The following is a 15,510-nucleotide window of genomic DNA, read 5'->3' on the forward strand; positions in this document are numbered from 1 at the left end:
GACTTCTCTCCCTCCTCTCCTTCCTTTCTTCTTTCCTGAAGAAAAGGGAATAAAAATGGGGGCAATATTAGTACCTACCTCACAGGATGGCTACAAGGATTAAATGAGTTACCAGATAAAATGCTTAGAACAATGCCTGACACATAATAAGTGCTCCATGGCTGTTCCTTCTTACTACTTTTCTCTTTTTCTTGGTGTATTTTTTTCTGATTATGAACGCCATACTTATTTATGGTAGAAAAGTGTGAAAATGTAGGAAACCCCCCCACCATAGTGAGGGAGTCAGAGGTATGAGCAAACAAGTAAAAGATGGAGGAGGGGGGAGATGAGCACAATAATGCACATGTGTACAAGATGCAGAGGCAGCTCAAGGAAATGATGTACTCGGTGGGGGCAGAAGGTGCCGTCCCCCACGCCCTGGAAAGACCCCACGGACAAGGTGAAGCTTACATACGAGGAGGTTTTCAAAGATGAATAGGAGTTTGTTAGGTGGACGAAGCAGGGAAGGGCATTAGCATGTGCAAAGGCACCGGGGCATTAAATAGCTTCTGCGCTGCCGTCACTGTAGTTGTGCATCGCTCCAGTATAGTGTGTACGGGAGGGCAGAAGGGTGGGTGCTGGAGTGAGAGGGGTGCTAGGAGGGGGGACGGGAAGTAGGCAGGGCCAGGAAGTGAAAAGCCCTGTGTCATGATGAAGAATTTGGACTTCAACCTGGGGGCTGAGAAGGGGCCCTGGAAGGCTTGGACGGGCTGTCAGCCAGTTAGCATTTAGGAGCGATGACTCACTCAAAGCAGGACAAATGGTTGGAGGGCACTTTGGGAGTGAAGAGACCTACTGTAAGGCTGGTGCCAAAGTCTGGGAACAAATCAGAGATGGCCTAGGCCAATGCAGAAGTCCCAGGAATGGGCCAGGCAGGATAGGGAGAGACGTGGAGGGTGAGGAGATGGAGGGCAACAGCACAGCCAGAACAAGGCCCGGGTTTGGGGCTTGGCTGACTGGGAAGTTGATGCTCTCAGCAACCAGAGGAGGGGATACATGAGGGAAACTGTGCTGTGGAGGAAGGTACTGAGTCCTCTGTCATTCCTGAGAAACCACTCTGGCGACCATGTTTATCTGCATATGCAGAAAATGGTCCATACGGGAATTTGGACTCATTTTAAAACTCTTCAGTTCATCATTATTGATATATATATATATATTTTTCTTTTTTTCTTTCTTTCTTTTTTTTTTTTTTTTTTTGTGGTACACGGGCCTCTCACTGTTGTGGCCTCTCCCGTTGCGGAGCACAGTCTCCGGACGCGCAGGCTCAGCGGCCATGGCTCACGGGCCCAGCCGCTCCGCGGCATGTGGGATCTTCCCGGACCGGGGCACGAACCCGTGTCCCCTGCATCGGCAGGCGGACTCTCAACCACTGCGCCACCAGGGAAGCCCCATTATTGATCTTTTAAATAATGTACCTGGGGATGTGTGTGTATGCGTAGCTGATTCACTTTGTTGTAAGGCAGAAATTAGCACACCATTGTAAAGCAATTACACTCCAATAAAGATGTTAAAAAAAAATAAAGACAAGGTTGTAAAAAAAATAAATAAAAAATTTAAAAAAAAATGTACCTGACTGGGCTTTCTTTTTATTTTTTGAAGTGGAAAAAAACCTTAACCTAAGCTCTATAAACAATTTATGAAAATGAAAAAAAAAAAAGAAATGTCTTTGGGGAGCTTTTTCTTTCTTTTTTTTTTTTTTTTTGCGGTACGCGGGCCTCTCACTATTGTGGCCTCTCCCGTTGCGGAGCACAGGCTCTGGACGCGCAGGCTCAGCGGCTATGGCTCACGGGCCCAGCCGCTCCGCGGCATGTGGGATCTTCCCGGACCGGGGCAGGAACCCGTGTCCCCTGCATCAGCAGGTGGACTCTCAACCACTGCGCCACCAGGGGAGCCCCTGGGGAGCTTTTAAAAACAATCTTTTAATTAAAAAGGAACAGTTTGTTAAGATGTTCTTCTCCACCACCACCCTGTGGCTCACATTCCTGTCAGCTGCAGGGTTCAGGTAAAACCAGGCTTTTCCTCTCCTTGGAAACTTAACCCAACATCCTCTCTCAGAATTATTTCAGTTGGAGCTCGGACAGGCGTGACTTGGGGTGGGCAGGGGCATCAGGAATGAAATTGCTTTTGCTAGGACTGATAATATCCTTCGGAATCACTCCACAGGTGAGAAGGCAAAGCTAACCGTGGAAGGCAGAAGCTTACAGGGAGGCAGCATGCAGCACAACTTAACTTCCAGCAGTCAGAAAGCTCAACAGTGGAATCACCTGCTTTTGCCTGGGGTAACAACAAGTCTGCCATCCCTAAAGAGACCACCACAGAGACCCGAGAGCCATCCGCCCAGGATACTATTGTTTAGTGTCTGCGCTGAGTGGAGGTTGAAGACCGCCTTGAAACAGGCCCTCTTGGACTCTGACTTCCACTGGCTGGAGGTAAGGAGCTGGAGCAGGACGTGGGAACACCGTGCATGGACAACCTCTCGGGCAGGATGTAGGGTGTGTTTGGGGCCTTGTTATCATCTTGCTATATGATGTGACAAGAGATTCTTCGCTTGAGCAAACCTTACTCAGGCTCCCGAACCTTTTCTTAGGCCCCTCTGTGCACTTCCTTGCAAAATCCAGTTCTAGCAAGAACCCTGCTAAGTCAGTTTAGCCAAAACCCCTCTTACCCCTAAAGCTTCCCCTTAGAAGTTTTCTATCCACTGACCTCCGCCCTACTCCTTAGCTATAAATTCCCATGTGGCCATGCTGTATTCAGAACTGAGCCCAGTTCTACACTGAGGCCTCTTTTCCCCTATTATAATAATCCTGAATAAAATCTTTTACCACCCTACTACCCACCTGTTTTCTCAAACATCTGGTTTTCAGATGTGTAAAGAGCAGTAAAGGAGAAGGCTGTACAGATATGTAGACACCAGCTCAAGGAAAGCCTGGACTCTATGGCTAAGGAGTTTGAATTTTATCCTTTAAGGAGGGAGAAGACATTGAAACTTGTTGGTAAAGCAGTGACAAGATGGGAGTAGAGCTTAGGGGAGATTAACTGGAGAGAAAATAAAGGTATTAGTCCATTAGGAGACTATTGATGTGATCCAGAGGAACAGTCATAAAGACCCGAACTCTAGGGTTCGCAACAAAGGAAACAAAGAGGAGGAACTAGGAAGGAGATGGTAGAATTGTAACTGACAGGACAAGGCAATTGCCTGGATGACGTTTGCTCTTCACACCGGCCTCCTGACCTCACATCCAAGGCGTCTAGGCCATGCCCTAGGCAAGTTCAGTTGTTTTCTCTTCTGTAAGACGGGGTTAATACTAACACCTGCCTCACACACAGGTTGTTGTGAGGATTAAATGATTTAATATATGAACACCACTTGGGAAAGGGCCAGGAAGAGTGTATGCCACGTGTCCGCTATTATTACCTTCACTGGAAACCCCACCGCCTCCGTGACTCAACTCTGAAACCTTCCCCTCTGACAACGTCTTTCCACACCTGGCTTATTGAAACTGCCCAGGACTTGACACTGGTCAGATGTAGGAGGATGAGCATAATTAAAGAAAACTCAGAAGTTTAGACCCTGAGAGGTTTACAGAAAATTTGGGGCAGTATATGGGGCAAAAAACGTATTTGGTTTGAAGCAAATAATTTGAAACTTTTAAGAGGCCCAAGTGTAAATGCCCCGCAGTCTGCTAGAGACCCGAGACTGGAGCTTGAGAGTGATCAGTACCCCATGTGCAGATTTAAAATTTAATTGAATAGAGGTTAACAGTCGAAGCCATGGGAATAAATGGGTTCCAAGGATAATGGCATAGGAAGATACCACCGATACGGTGACTAAACATTAAGGAATGCTCAATTAGGGACTGAGAAAAGAGGAATCATTAAGAGAAAAAGGAATGAACAATCAGGAGAATCAGGTGAATCAGATGTTGTAGCTGTTTCAAAGATATTTTTTAAAAAACATATTTTTCACACAGTGGCCCTGCTCAGTCTCAGGGGCCCCCGAGATGCTCTGAGAAATGTCACGTAGTCTTCTAGGGGTAGGGGTAGGGGTCGGGGGTGGTCAGAAGGCTGAGCCCTGCTGTGCAGTGACTGTCCATCACCAGTTCTACCTGTTCAGGGGTCTTTCCCAGAGCTTCACAGTTGAACCTGCACGAGCAGCCAGGCTCAGGCCCACCCCAAACTGTCCTGCCTGGAACCTCCTCTCCTTTACACATGGGTCTTATACGGCCTAGCTCAGGTTTATCTTTTAGAAATTTCCTCCATTTCCTTACTATTTCTTCCTTCTCAGTGTAAATGTTTAGGCTCTACCCTCAGGAATTATACTTTATAGGTCTGACTTGGGACTCAGACACCTGCATTACTAACAAGCAGCCTCGTGACCCTGCTATGATAGTTTGTGGTCTACACTTGGTCAATCTCAAGTCTACGGTGGGTGTCAAAGACGAGCCAAAAATGATGAGTTTCATGGTCGTTTTAAGAAATTAAAAACATATTAGTCACAATATATGATCCAAAATTTTTCAGAGGTCAGAGTTCCAGACATTTCCTTTTATTCCATCAGACTTTCACCTCAGCCTTCTCCATGACTGTAACCTCCCACCAAGAGCCAAACCAAGAAATCTCAATATGCCTATTGGGTTTTTTTTTTTTTGTGGTGGGGGGGGCGCGATTTTTAGCCAAGACACGCTGCTTGCGGGATCTTAGTTCCCCGACCAGGGATGGAACCCGGGGCCGTGGCAATGAGAGCACCAAGTCCCAACCACTGGGCCGCTAGGGAATTGCCTCAATACGCCTACTGTTACCCAACATCCAAGCATGCTCTTGTCAAGAACCCCATACTCAGAAACACCTTTCTAGTTTTGGTTGCTGGTGTTAAAGTATCGTGCAACACAGAACGCCATGCAGCACATGAAATCCTAAAGGTGGGTACGGACGTGTAAGCGGCTGTGTAAATGAGATAAGATACTCTGTGGCAGTGTGCAGAGGAAAGGACAGAGTCAAGGGAGAGAGGTCACAGATTTGAGACTAGAAGAGAAACAGCTGTCTGTAAAAAGTTTTAAAGATTCCATTTACAGTCACTAATGTTTCTTGTTTAAACCGAAATAAATTTGGCCCCGGCACAAAAACACACTCCATCTGTCCTTCTGGAAAACTATTCTGTTTAATAGTGCATTTGATTTATGCTACAGGATGAGCAGGATTTGGAAAATATAACGAAAGGTCATCCCTTCCACTGGGAAAACTCGGGGAGCTCCATCCTAAGCCAGCAAGGAGCCCTGATGCCAGGCTCAGACCCGAGCTTCCTCCTCTGGGCTGTGCTCTCTGCATTCACACTTGGCTGTTGAAGTCAGAGGTGGGGTCGGGAAAGGTCGGGCTGCTGGTGCCAGATGTCAGAGGTCATCGGTATCAGAGGGCAGGGCAAGCTGGCTGAGCGAGATCCTAAAAGTGTCCTTAGTTGCTAGGGGTTTAGATTAAATCACTTTCCGTCACAGGAGTGCCAAGAGGAAGAGGGAGAGGGGAGGGAACGAGACAGAGGCCAGTGCTAAATGCTTTTGATCCTTTCCCTCATGTTAGACTCACTGTCACAAAAGGGAAGAGTGAGTTCTCCACCCATATCGTCAGACTGCTCTTGGCAACTTGGTCTTGCTGCTCCAAGAGCCCTGAAGGATATAGTCACTACAGAAAATCTCTCTTGGGGCCTTCCCCCATGCCCAACAAAATAACAAATCCCTCAGCACCAGATTCCCGTAATTAATGAAGTCATGAAACAAAATAGCACATTCCTTATCAAAATTTAAAGCTGGATTAGAAGCAGTGGTTTTGAAATACAGCCTCCATTTCCCCTTTCTAGCAAAAACACGACCCAAAACATTCTACTTTCTTCTGTGCTGACTCCAGTTAGAGGAATCCTTGGAATTTTATTCCTATTGTGCTTCCATCCCCACCTTGGAAATGGTGTGAGAAAAATGGTCTAGTGCAAACTCCCTTCCCAAATGGAAGGAGACTGGTCCCAGAGCTTCCCTCTACTCCCAGCACTTAATCTGCTGCTTGCACCCTAATTTTTCAAGGCTGGTGTCATTCCTGGGAAAACTGACTAGGTTGCTAACCACTGTGCCAGGATGATTTACCCAATATGCCCCATTCTCTAAGGCGAAAGGATGGAGTCGGAAGGGACACGTCCCAAATTGTTCATACTTATATAGTAAGGCAGGAGCTCTTGAAACTCAGAGGAAGTGAGGAAAACAGGCATCTGGCTCTCTTTCACGTAGACTCTCTGATATTTAATTCAGCAGTAACTCGGAGAGAACTTTTGCTCACTCCCATTACATTCAAAGGCTTCTCTCCAGTGTGAATTCTCTGGTGGCGAACAAGAGCTGAGCTGTACCTAAAGGCTTTCCCACACTCACTACATTCATAGGGATTCTCCCCTGTGTGGATCCTTTGATGCTGAATAAGGCCTGAGCTATAGGTAAACTTCCCTCCACATTCCATACATTCATAGGGCTTCTCTCCAGTGTGGATCCTCTGGTGCTGATAGAGGTGTGAGCTCTGGCTGAAGGCCTTCCCACACTCATTACATTCATAGGGCTTCTCTCCAGTGTGGATTCTCTGGTGATGAATAAGGGTGGAGCTCCTGCTGAAGGCCTTCCCACACTCGTTACAAGCATAGGGTTTCTCTCCAGTGTGGATTCTCTGGTGGTGAGTGAGGGTGGAGCTCCAGCTAAAGGTTTTCCCACACTCATTACATTCATAGGGTTTCTCTCCAGTGTGGATCCTCCGGTGGAGAATGAGAGCAGAGCTGCAACTGAAGGTCTTGCCACAGTCGTTACATTCATAAGGTTTCTCCCCAGTGTGGATCCTCTGATGCTGAATAAGATGTGAGCTCTGGCTGAAGGCCTTCCCACACTCACTACATTCATAGGGTTTCTCCCCGGTGTGGATTCTCTGATGCTGAATAAGGTCTGAAGTTCGATTAAAGCTCTTGCTACATTCATCACACTTATGGGGTCTGTCTCCCACAGGAAGTCTCTGCTGGGAAATAAGGTTGGAACTCACAGTGAGGCTGTTCCCCAGATCGCTGTATTTCTCACTTCTCCCTCCCATGGGGGTTCGCTTTTCTTCAACTGTCACTTGACCAAAATCCTGTATCTTCCTATTCAGTCTCTCTCCAGAGGAGCTCCCCAGCTGCCTCTTCAGACTGACTTCTTGTTCATAGGCTTCTTCAAACTTAAGACCCTGAGAAATATCCTTTTGGAATCTTCCCAATAGCACCCCGTGTGATCCTGTATCTTCAGAAATTTCTGGATCATGTTCAGTTCTGGTCTCACCATCTGGCACAATACAAAACACAAATGTCACTTGTTCTTTGTGGGAAAAAGAATCAAAACCAGAGACAGTATAATCACATAATGTTCACAGGCTAAAAGCACATGCCTCTTATCTGTGTGCAAAGAGGCCTACCCAGGCTGTACGTAGCTAAGGCAGAATAAGAGAACTGGGCCAAGGAAACAGGGAAGGAGAAAGGCAGGAAGGAAAATCGAGAAAAGAGGTGGAGGTGGAAGTGTAGAGAAAGCTGGATCAGGCAGAGGCAGGGAACCAAAAACAGAAGAGACAGGACATACGGTTTAATGAAGTGACAAAGTCCTAGAGGTCAGAGACTGAACATAACCTGGGAGATGGTGACTGCAGAACAGTTAGAGGATGAAGTGGGGAGCAGGTATGAGAAACTAACCACAGACGGTGTGGAGAAAAGTGGGAAGGTGATGAATACAAAGCGACAAGGGTGAAGCCCTGTAGCCCCAGGAGAAAAGGACACTCGGGTCTGTAGTCATGGCACCTATATGCCAAGTCCATGGAAACAGGCCTGAGACAGAGGTCAGTCCATCTCTGGGCCCCAGGCCTAGAACGCTGTGCTACGATGTGAGGCTATGTCAACAGTTTCCAAGTTTGCCTTCGCTATTTTCACTGCTCTGGGGTTTCTAAGGGAACTTCAGTTTCAGGCACAGAGGACAAGGGTAAAGGGTCCAGACTGTTAGCATTTTTAGTCTGTCAACATTGTGAGAGTAAAGGCAGGGCAGTGAGTGTTAGGGACAGAAAGAGCTGTATCTCCCTCACCTGAACAGGTACCTCTCAGGACCTCTCTGCTCAGTGCCCTTCAAACCCAGGACCCTTGGCTCTTCCTCTCACTTCCGCCCAGAGATCATGTCAAAATTCAGAAATGGGAATCCTGCTCATAGGGAAAGACATGGGACAAGGTTTATCCTGTTCATACCAAATGGCCCCAGAGCTCAATCCCACACCCAGGATCTGCAGGGGACAGAGAGGAAATGCATGGGGAGTTCTCAAATGGGAGTCAGGAAGACCCCCGGCCTTGCCCAGGAGAATGTCCTCACTGAAAGCAGGTGAGGGTAAAGGAATGAAGAGTCCACAGACGACAGGTTAAGAAGCTAACTGCTCTCCTCCCTAACGCAAGTTGAAATTTCTACAAGAGCAGCAATTACACTAGGTCCACCCACAAATCAACAGATCCCTAAAGGAAGTCCGACAGAGAAGGGGAGGAGCTAGACAGAGTTCCAGAATGTTCACTTGGGCACTGAGCAGTACCTCACATGTTTAGGGATCCCAATATGTAATCTTTTGAGAAAATCTCTGGGTTATATATTAATGTTAAGTCCTAAGAATAACATGGAAAAAAGTGCCAGATTTAAAAAGAAGTATAGAATTAAAAGGCCAGGGCTCGAGTCCTGCCAGTCACTAGCAATATGACCGTATGCAAAGCATTTAAGATCTCTGACCTCTCTTTCCTTGCCTATAAAATGAGGCTAATTCCGGCTACCTCAATAGCTGCATCACTGTGAGGATTAAATGAGAGAATATCTATGAACACTCTTTATGAACTACAGATTACTGTATAAATGGGAGTTGCTACTATTGTTAGAATTTTCTGAGACTAAGTCAGTCCTTAGCTAATGGTTTTCAGTGACTCAACTATTACTAGCAAACAAGGAAGCAGAGAAATGCCAAGGGAGTTTTACTGAGGAAGCATCGCTCCTTACCCAGGGAGAACACGTTCCCGTAATTCTCCAGCATCACATCCCTATAGAGGTCTCTCTGAGCAGGCTCCAAACGCTTCCACTCCTTCCGGATGAAATACACAGCCACATCCTCAAAGGTCACCAATTCCTGAAACAACATGTTCTCCTGTGCAATTTCAGGCTGCGGGATGGGACTGGTAGAGCCAAAAGCTAATTCGGGATGGGGCTGAATAACGCATATTGGGAAGTGGGAGAGGAGGTCAGGGTGGAGGAGGAGAGAAGAGAGTCTGAGATAAAGCGAAGTTCCACTGTGTAGCAGGAAACGCCCACAGTCCTGATAGAGGGAATCATAGTTCAGGGCACTGAATGGGATGTTGCTACACAAAAAACTTCTGCAAAATGGGAAGGGAAAGAAGGATAAAGAAAAGCACAGCTTACCTGGGCCTTGGCCTTCAGCAGTGCAGCTGCCAACATCTCATCCCCCAGACTGTCCTTGTCGGAAAATGCAGGAACTTTTGAGGAAGGAAGAGCTGAGGACAATTTAAGGGTCCATGAGTCAGTCGATCTGCACTTGAGCCTCTCGACCTACAGAAAACTCACAGGTCCTGGGACAACCAAGGACCCACCCCCTCTTACATTTCTAAGTTCACTCCTTCTGCAGCTACAGAAGGTGCTTACACTTACGGCCAGCACGCTCAGCGTGGGCCTTCCTGCCTGAGGAAAGACGCCCAAAGCCCTGGTGACCCAGGCTCTCTGGTCTGCCCCAGGTCCCTTTCTTTCTTTCCAGTCACTCTACTCTCCATGACATCTGCCCCGAACTACTGTTAGTGATTCGTGTATTCTCGTCCATCCTCTCAAGCCTGGCCAGAACACAAGCTATCCTGTTCATGTCCCTTCCATCATTCTCCACATCTCAAACTCCTGGACAAAATTCTTGACCAGAGGAAAACGGGCTTCATCCCAGCCCTGACTGAAGACACAATGCCCACAACTGTTCTCTTTTTTCTCTATCCCCAGATCAAATCTACACACTACAAAATGTTTCCTGTTTCTGTGCTAGATGATATATCTTGTTTCCTGTTTCCGTGCTTGATCATATATCTTTTCCTGTAACTCTTTTTTTTAAAAAAACATTTATTTTGGCTCCGCCAGGTCTTTGTTACGGCATGCGGGATCTTTAGTTGCGGCATGCGGACTTCTTTAGCTGTGGCATGTGGACTCTAGTTCCCTGACCAAGGATCGACCCGGGCCCCCTGCATTGGGAGCACGGAGTCTTATCCACTGCGCTACCAGGGAAGTTCCAAACTATACTTAACTAATGGCTTCATTCCGCCTTTCCCCACTAGGCGGGGAGCTAGTGAAAGGCAAGGACTATGTCCTATCCAGTCTGGATTCCAGAAGTTAGCCCAGCACTTGGTGAATGAGAGATTTCAACAGGTGATTGCTGAATGGCTGAATAAAAAGACGAGGGAGCCCTCATCCTTACCACTCTCAAGCAGGGCCTGAGGTTCCTGAGATACTCGATCAGCCTGAGTTTCCATGGGTCGGGCGTGAAGCTCGGATCTCTGGTCTCCTATTTGCAGAGTCAGCAGGAAACAGGTTTTGAATGAGAATGAGGAAGCACTGTAGAAGGAAAAGTTCAAGGTTCAAAGATAATTTATATATATATATATATTTTTTTTTTAATTTTATTTATTTTTGGCTGCATTGGGTCTTCGTTGCTGCACGCAGGCTTTCTCTAGTTGTGGCAAGCGGGGCTACTCTTTGTTGATGTGCGCGGGCTTCTCATTGAGGTGGCTTCTCTTATTGTGAAGCACGGGCTCTAGGCGTGCAGGCTTAAGTAGTTGCAGCAAACGGGCTCAGTAGTTGCAGCACGCGGGCTCAGTAGTTGTGGCTCGGCGGGCTCTAGAGCGCAGGCTCAGTAGTTGTGGTGCACGGGCTTAGTTGCTCTGCAGAATGTGGGATCTTCCTGGACCAGGGCTCAAACCTGTGTCCCCTGCATTGGCAGGCAGATTCCTAACCACTGCGCCACCAGGGAAGTCCCAAAGATAATTTTTAAAAACCCTCTTGAATACAGACAGAGGGGAACTAGCATTTCAGTTAGTACCAGAACAGCAAAGAGGAAATGCAGCAACTGGGATTAGTCTTTCAGGTCAAAGGCCGAAGTTCCTGGGCCACATCCCACTTTAGGCTCCCCCCGCAACACTGAGTGATATTTCTAACAACAAAAAATGGGGAACACGGGTGCCAAATGATGCCATTAGCAGAATGAAATATGAAGCAACTACTCAAATGAAAAATATTAAAGTGAAAAAGTGTTACACGCAGACTGCAAAATGTAAGTAGCATATCAACTTTTAAGAATACTTGTAATAATGGATAAAGCTAATGTATACAGATTTTTTATTTTATTTTTGGCTGCACTGGGTCTTTGTTGCTGCATGCGGGCTTTTCTCTAGTTGAGGCGTGCAGGGGCTACTCTTCATTGCGGTGTACGGGCTTCTCACTGCGGTGGCTTCTCTTATTGCGGAGCATGGGCTGTAGGCGCACGGGCTTCAGTAGTTGTGGTGCGCAGGCTCAGTAGTTGTGGCTCGCAGACCCTAGAGCGCAGGCTCAGTAGTTGTGGTGCATGGGCTTAGTTGCTCCACAGCATGTGGGATCTTCCCAGACCAGGGCTCGAACCCATGTCCCCTGCATTGGCAGGTGGGTTCTTAACCACTGCGCCACCAGGGAAGCCCTATATAGATTTTTTTTAAACCCTCATAAATGTTAGAATTAGTAGAAGGAAAAAAAACTTACTGTGGTAGGTTTCTAGCTGTTATATTAAATGTAGGTGCTATCCTTAGAGGAAGAGGGGCCATGAAAAAGCACCCAAATAACACAGACCATGGGGGAGTTTCCATAAGTTCTGTCTTAATTTAAAAACCCTGAAGAAACAATACCTGTCTCACAGAACCAGGGCAAATAGCTCAGATCTATTAAATTAAGATAAATTCAGAAACTCCCTGGCAATCTAGTGGTTAGGACTCGACGCTTTCACTGCTGTGGCCTGCGTTCAATCCTTGGTCAGGGAACTGATACCCCACAAGCTGTGCGGTGTGGCCAAAAAAAAGATAAGTTTTCTGCTTCCAGTCTCAGTCAAAGGTGGGATGTTATTGAAGGATTTAGTCCCTTTTTGTGGTCCTTGTGTCGTCTCATCACAGGGGTGGGTGTATATATTTGCCAGGTTCTGAGAGACTAGTCCCAGTTGCTGTGTTTCCTCTCCCCAAGAAGGTAGCAGCCAACCTTCTTTTTTTTTTTTTTTTTTTTTTTTTTTTTTTTTTGCGGTACACGGGCCTCTCACTGCTGTGGCCTCTCCCGTTGCGGAGCACAGGCTCCGGACGCGCAGGCCCAGCGGCCACGGCTCACGGGCCCAGCCACTCCGCGGCACGCGGGATCCTCCCAGACCGGGGCACAAACCCGCATCCCCTGCTTCGGCAGGCGGACCCTCAACCACTGCGCCACCAGGGAAGCCCCCCAACCTTCTTTTTTATCTCCCTTCTCTCATAAGAGATTTTCTTGGATCAGAATGTAAGTCCCTGAAGCAAGAACCAATGCTTTTTAAAAAGCATAAGATTATTTATTACTCCATTTTTGTCTCTACTAAGATCCCCACTCCCCGGTTGCTGTTCTCTGTGGCTCCAGGGAATAAGATGTAACATTAGTACCTAGACGAAGGTTTGGGTCTCAAGTACAAGTTTGTTTTTCACAACTGAATGCTGTGGCAAGAATCAACAGATGGAGAATAGGTGCTGCAGCTGCCAGCGCATCCTTACACTGAGGGAAGAACAGGGAAAACCCCTGGATTTTGTGTGCCTCCCTCTTTGTTCATTTGCTCATGTAACAAACACTTGTTGAGTGCCAATTAACAATGCAAAGCACTACCGAAAGGAGTAAGAAAATCAGCAATGCAAAAGGTATTTGCTTCATCATTACAGACTATTGCATTCACATTAAGGTATAAAAAGGGGAGGGGCCCTAAGAGTCACTCAGAGTTCAGAGAACTCTAGTCTTTGGGCAGCAAGGGGATGTAGAAGGCCCATCACCAGTGCCATAACACAGTGAAAAGCAATGAATCAGGCATAAGCCAGACCCACTGACAATCAAGGTGACACACCCTCTTGCCACCATCGCCCTCTTGGCTGGGGCCCTTCAACTCTTTCTCAGAGCCAGCCATCTTCTTCTGTCAACGAACTTTACAATCTCCAGGATTGGTTATAAGCAGGCACCCCCAACAAATCCGCTCTCAGTCTAAGCTCTCCTTTAGAAAGGAAGGGAAAGTCAGAGGCTCTGACTCCGGAGAAGAAAGCAACACTCCCTCCTCCCAGCTGGGTTAACCAAAGCTGGAGCTCAAACGGATATTGTTGAGAACAAGTCCCCGGTGTCTGGATCAGTAAACAATGTTTCTCATAGAAAGAAAAACCTCCATTGTGCCCCCAGAGCTTCAGGTCCTGGCAGGGCCCTTCCCCTGCTCCACTGCCAACCCCACTCTCTGGAGTGCTGCTGGGGACTGGGAAAGATGACCTGGCAGTGAGAACAAGTCATGGAAAGCTTTACCTCCTGGATTCTTTCCTTCCTTCTCTGGAGTTGGTCTCTAAAAGGCCAGAGTAGCAATTACTGGGAACTTGGCAGCCTCTGTTCAAGTTCTTGGGAATTCTCACTTTAGTTGATGCCAACGCTGTAGGACTAAGGGAAAAAAAAAAGGCATTTTAAATGTTTATGTAAACTTCACTTCTAATCTAGATATTTAGAGATAAGAGAAAAAGAGAGGGGACATATGCTAATAAATACTGATTAAGACCACAACTGGTATTTGTGTTGCACCCTTAGAGCTGAAACAGAAGTCAAGATTCTCCAGGTCAACCTCCCACCCAGGGCAAGAAACACCTTCTCAAGTTCCTAAGGTTCTGGCAGCTAACTTGCTAGACACTCTCAGCTGCTTCAGCAGGGAGTCTGTCCCATTGCTGCACAGCTTAGCCATTAGAGAGGTCTTCGGATGGTAAACTAAAAACCTGCCCCTTGGACCTTCACCTCTCAGAGGCTTAGTGCCCTATGGACCTTCAATGCTAGAATCTTCTCCTTCCACACAATTCTCCACCAAACACCTGAAACCAAATGATGCCCACTCCACAAACTTCTCTTCTTGGGGATAAATACCTTCAGTTCCTCTAATTATCCCACAGACTTCAGGTTCAGCATCCTGCTTATCCTCTCCTGGAGTTTACACATGCCCTTCAGAATGGAAACACCGGTCGGTGTTCAGTCCCACTTGAAAAGCGAATCAAGTCAGGGATCTATTACAACTGGAAATGGGACACAGTTGTACCACTCTACGAAAAAGACTAGATTTACTGGGCGCCAAGGGGATTATTATGGAATCTGAATAGTTTTAACTGCGCACACTTCGCTGAACTCATTCTCTGGTCCTCAGACCCAGCCCAGTAAAAAATCGACCCTCTCTCGTGCCGCGGGCGCGGATAACTGTAACTGTGTTAACATCAAATGAAAGCGTCTCGGGGAACGACCAAGTTAGGGTCGTTGTCATCAGCTGTTTTAAAGAGAGGAACGCCTATGCAGCCATACCAGAACTTTAAAGTACTCGAGTTGGGCGCTGTCACAGAACCATAACCGCAGCCCCTTTCCTCCCGCGATGCAGGGCCCGCTGGGGGGCGGGGTCCCTGGGGAAGCGGAGTCAGGACCAGAGCCTCCCGGCACCCTGCCCCGGGCGGGCCTGGGGACCCCGCGGGCCGCAGCGGCACGGACACCACCCCTTCCCCGGCGACCACTGCCTCTGTCCCACCGCGAGCCCCGGGGGCGGCCGGACTCACCCTGGGGGCAGGGACGGGAGATTTGGGGGGCCGGACACCGACCAGGCCCCGTCGGACCCTGTCACAGACCCACACACTGGGGACAGAACAAAGAACGGAAGTTCGCTCCGTTTCGCTTCCGGGTCGGTCCTATTCACCGCCACCCACACCTCCCCCGGTCCCCCCACATCCACTTGTTCCCTCTAGGAAAATGGAAGGTCTTCGCCTCTCGGTGGTTTGCTGATTGGGCGCAGGGCCCCAGCACCGACGCGACACTCCAGGCCTGCCGCACCGCCAGCCGCGCCCCCTGCTGGCCAGGCCGGGTGGGGCGCCGCGCACCTGGTCCTCAGGGCGCATGCTCGGCCGGGGCGCAGAAGGCGGGGCGCAGGGGGCTGAGTGGGTCCTGGCTGCCCTCCCACGTGGTCTCCCGCGGGGCCTCCGAGTGCCGAGCCTTGCTCACCGTGCGTGTCCAAGGGATCGGAGTCCCAAGCCGACACGCAGCAAACAGGAGGACGCTGGAAGGATTCAATATAGAACATTCACCCTTACTTGAAGTTTCCAAATAAACCAAGTTTATGCTTCCAAACAAA

The 15,510-nt window shown here is 48.1% G+C and overlaps 1 protein-coding gene across 5 annotated transcripts; it reads right to left on the reverse strand.

The window, feature by feature from the left end:
* Window positions 1-4,551: 4,551 nt before the first annotated feature.
* On the reverse strand, window positions 4,552-15,030 carry ZNF3 (zinc finger protein 3). 5 transcript variants are annotated; one of them, XM_082643551.1, is made up of 7 exons: window positions 14,942-15,028; window positions 14,271-14,345; window positions 13,671-13,799; window positions 10,561-10,697; window positions 9,513-9,604; window positions 9,096-9,222; window positions 4,552-7,370 (listed from the first exon to the last, which is right to left on the reverse strand). In XM_082643551.1, the coding sequence occupies exons 4-7, from the start codon at window positions 10,613-10,615 to the stop codon at window positions 6,301-6,303; spliced, it is 1,344 nt and encodes a 447-aa protein (XP_082499677.1). In that variant the 5' UTR covers window positions 10,616-10,697; window positions 13,671-13,799; window positions 14,271-14,345; window positions 14,942-15,028; the 3' UTR covers window positions 4,552-6,300. The 5 variants fall into 5 exon arrangements, with proteins under 5 accessions (XP_082499677.1, XP_082499676.1, XP_082499679.1 ...); XM_082643550.1 differs by having other exon boundaries at window positions 14,271-14,381; window positions 14,942-15,022; XM_082643553.1 differs by lacking the exon at window positions 14,271-14,345 and having other exon boundaries at window positions 10,561-10,647; window positions 14,942-15,030.
* Between the last annotated feature and the right edge of the window lie 480 nt (window positions 15,031-15,510).

Source organism: Mesoplodon mirus (assembly GCF_964341445.2).
Source record: "Mesoplodon mirus genome assembly, chromosome: 15".
Classification (NCBI taxonomy): domain Eukaryota; kingdom Metazoa; phylum Chordata; class Mammalia; order Artiodactyla; family Ziphiidae; genus Mesoplodon; species Mesoplodon mirus.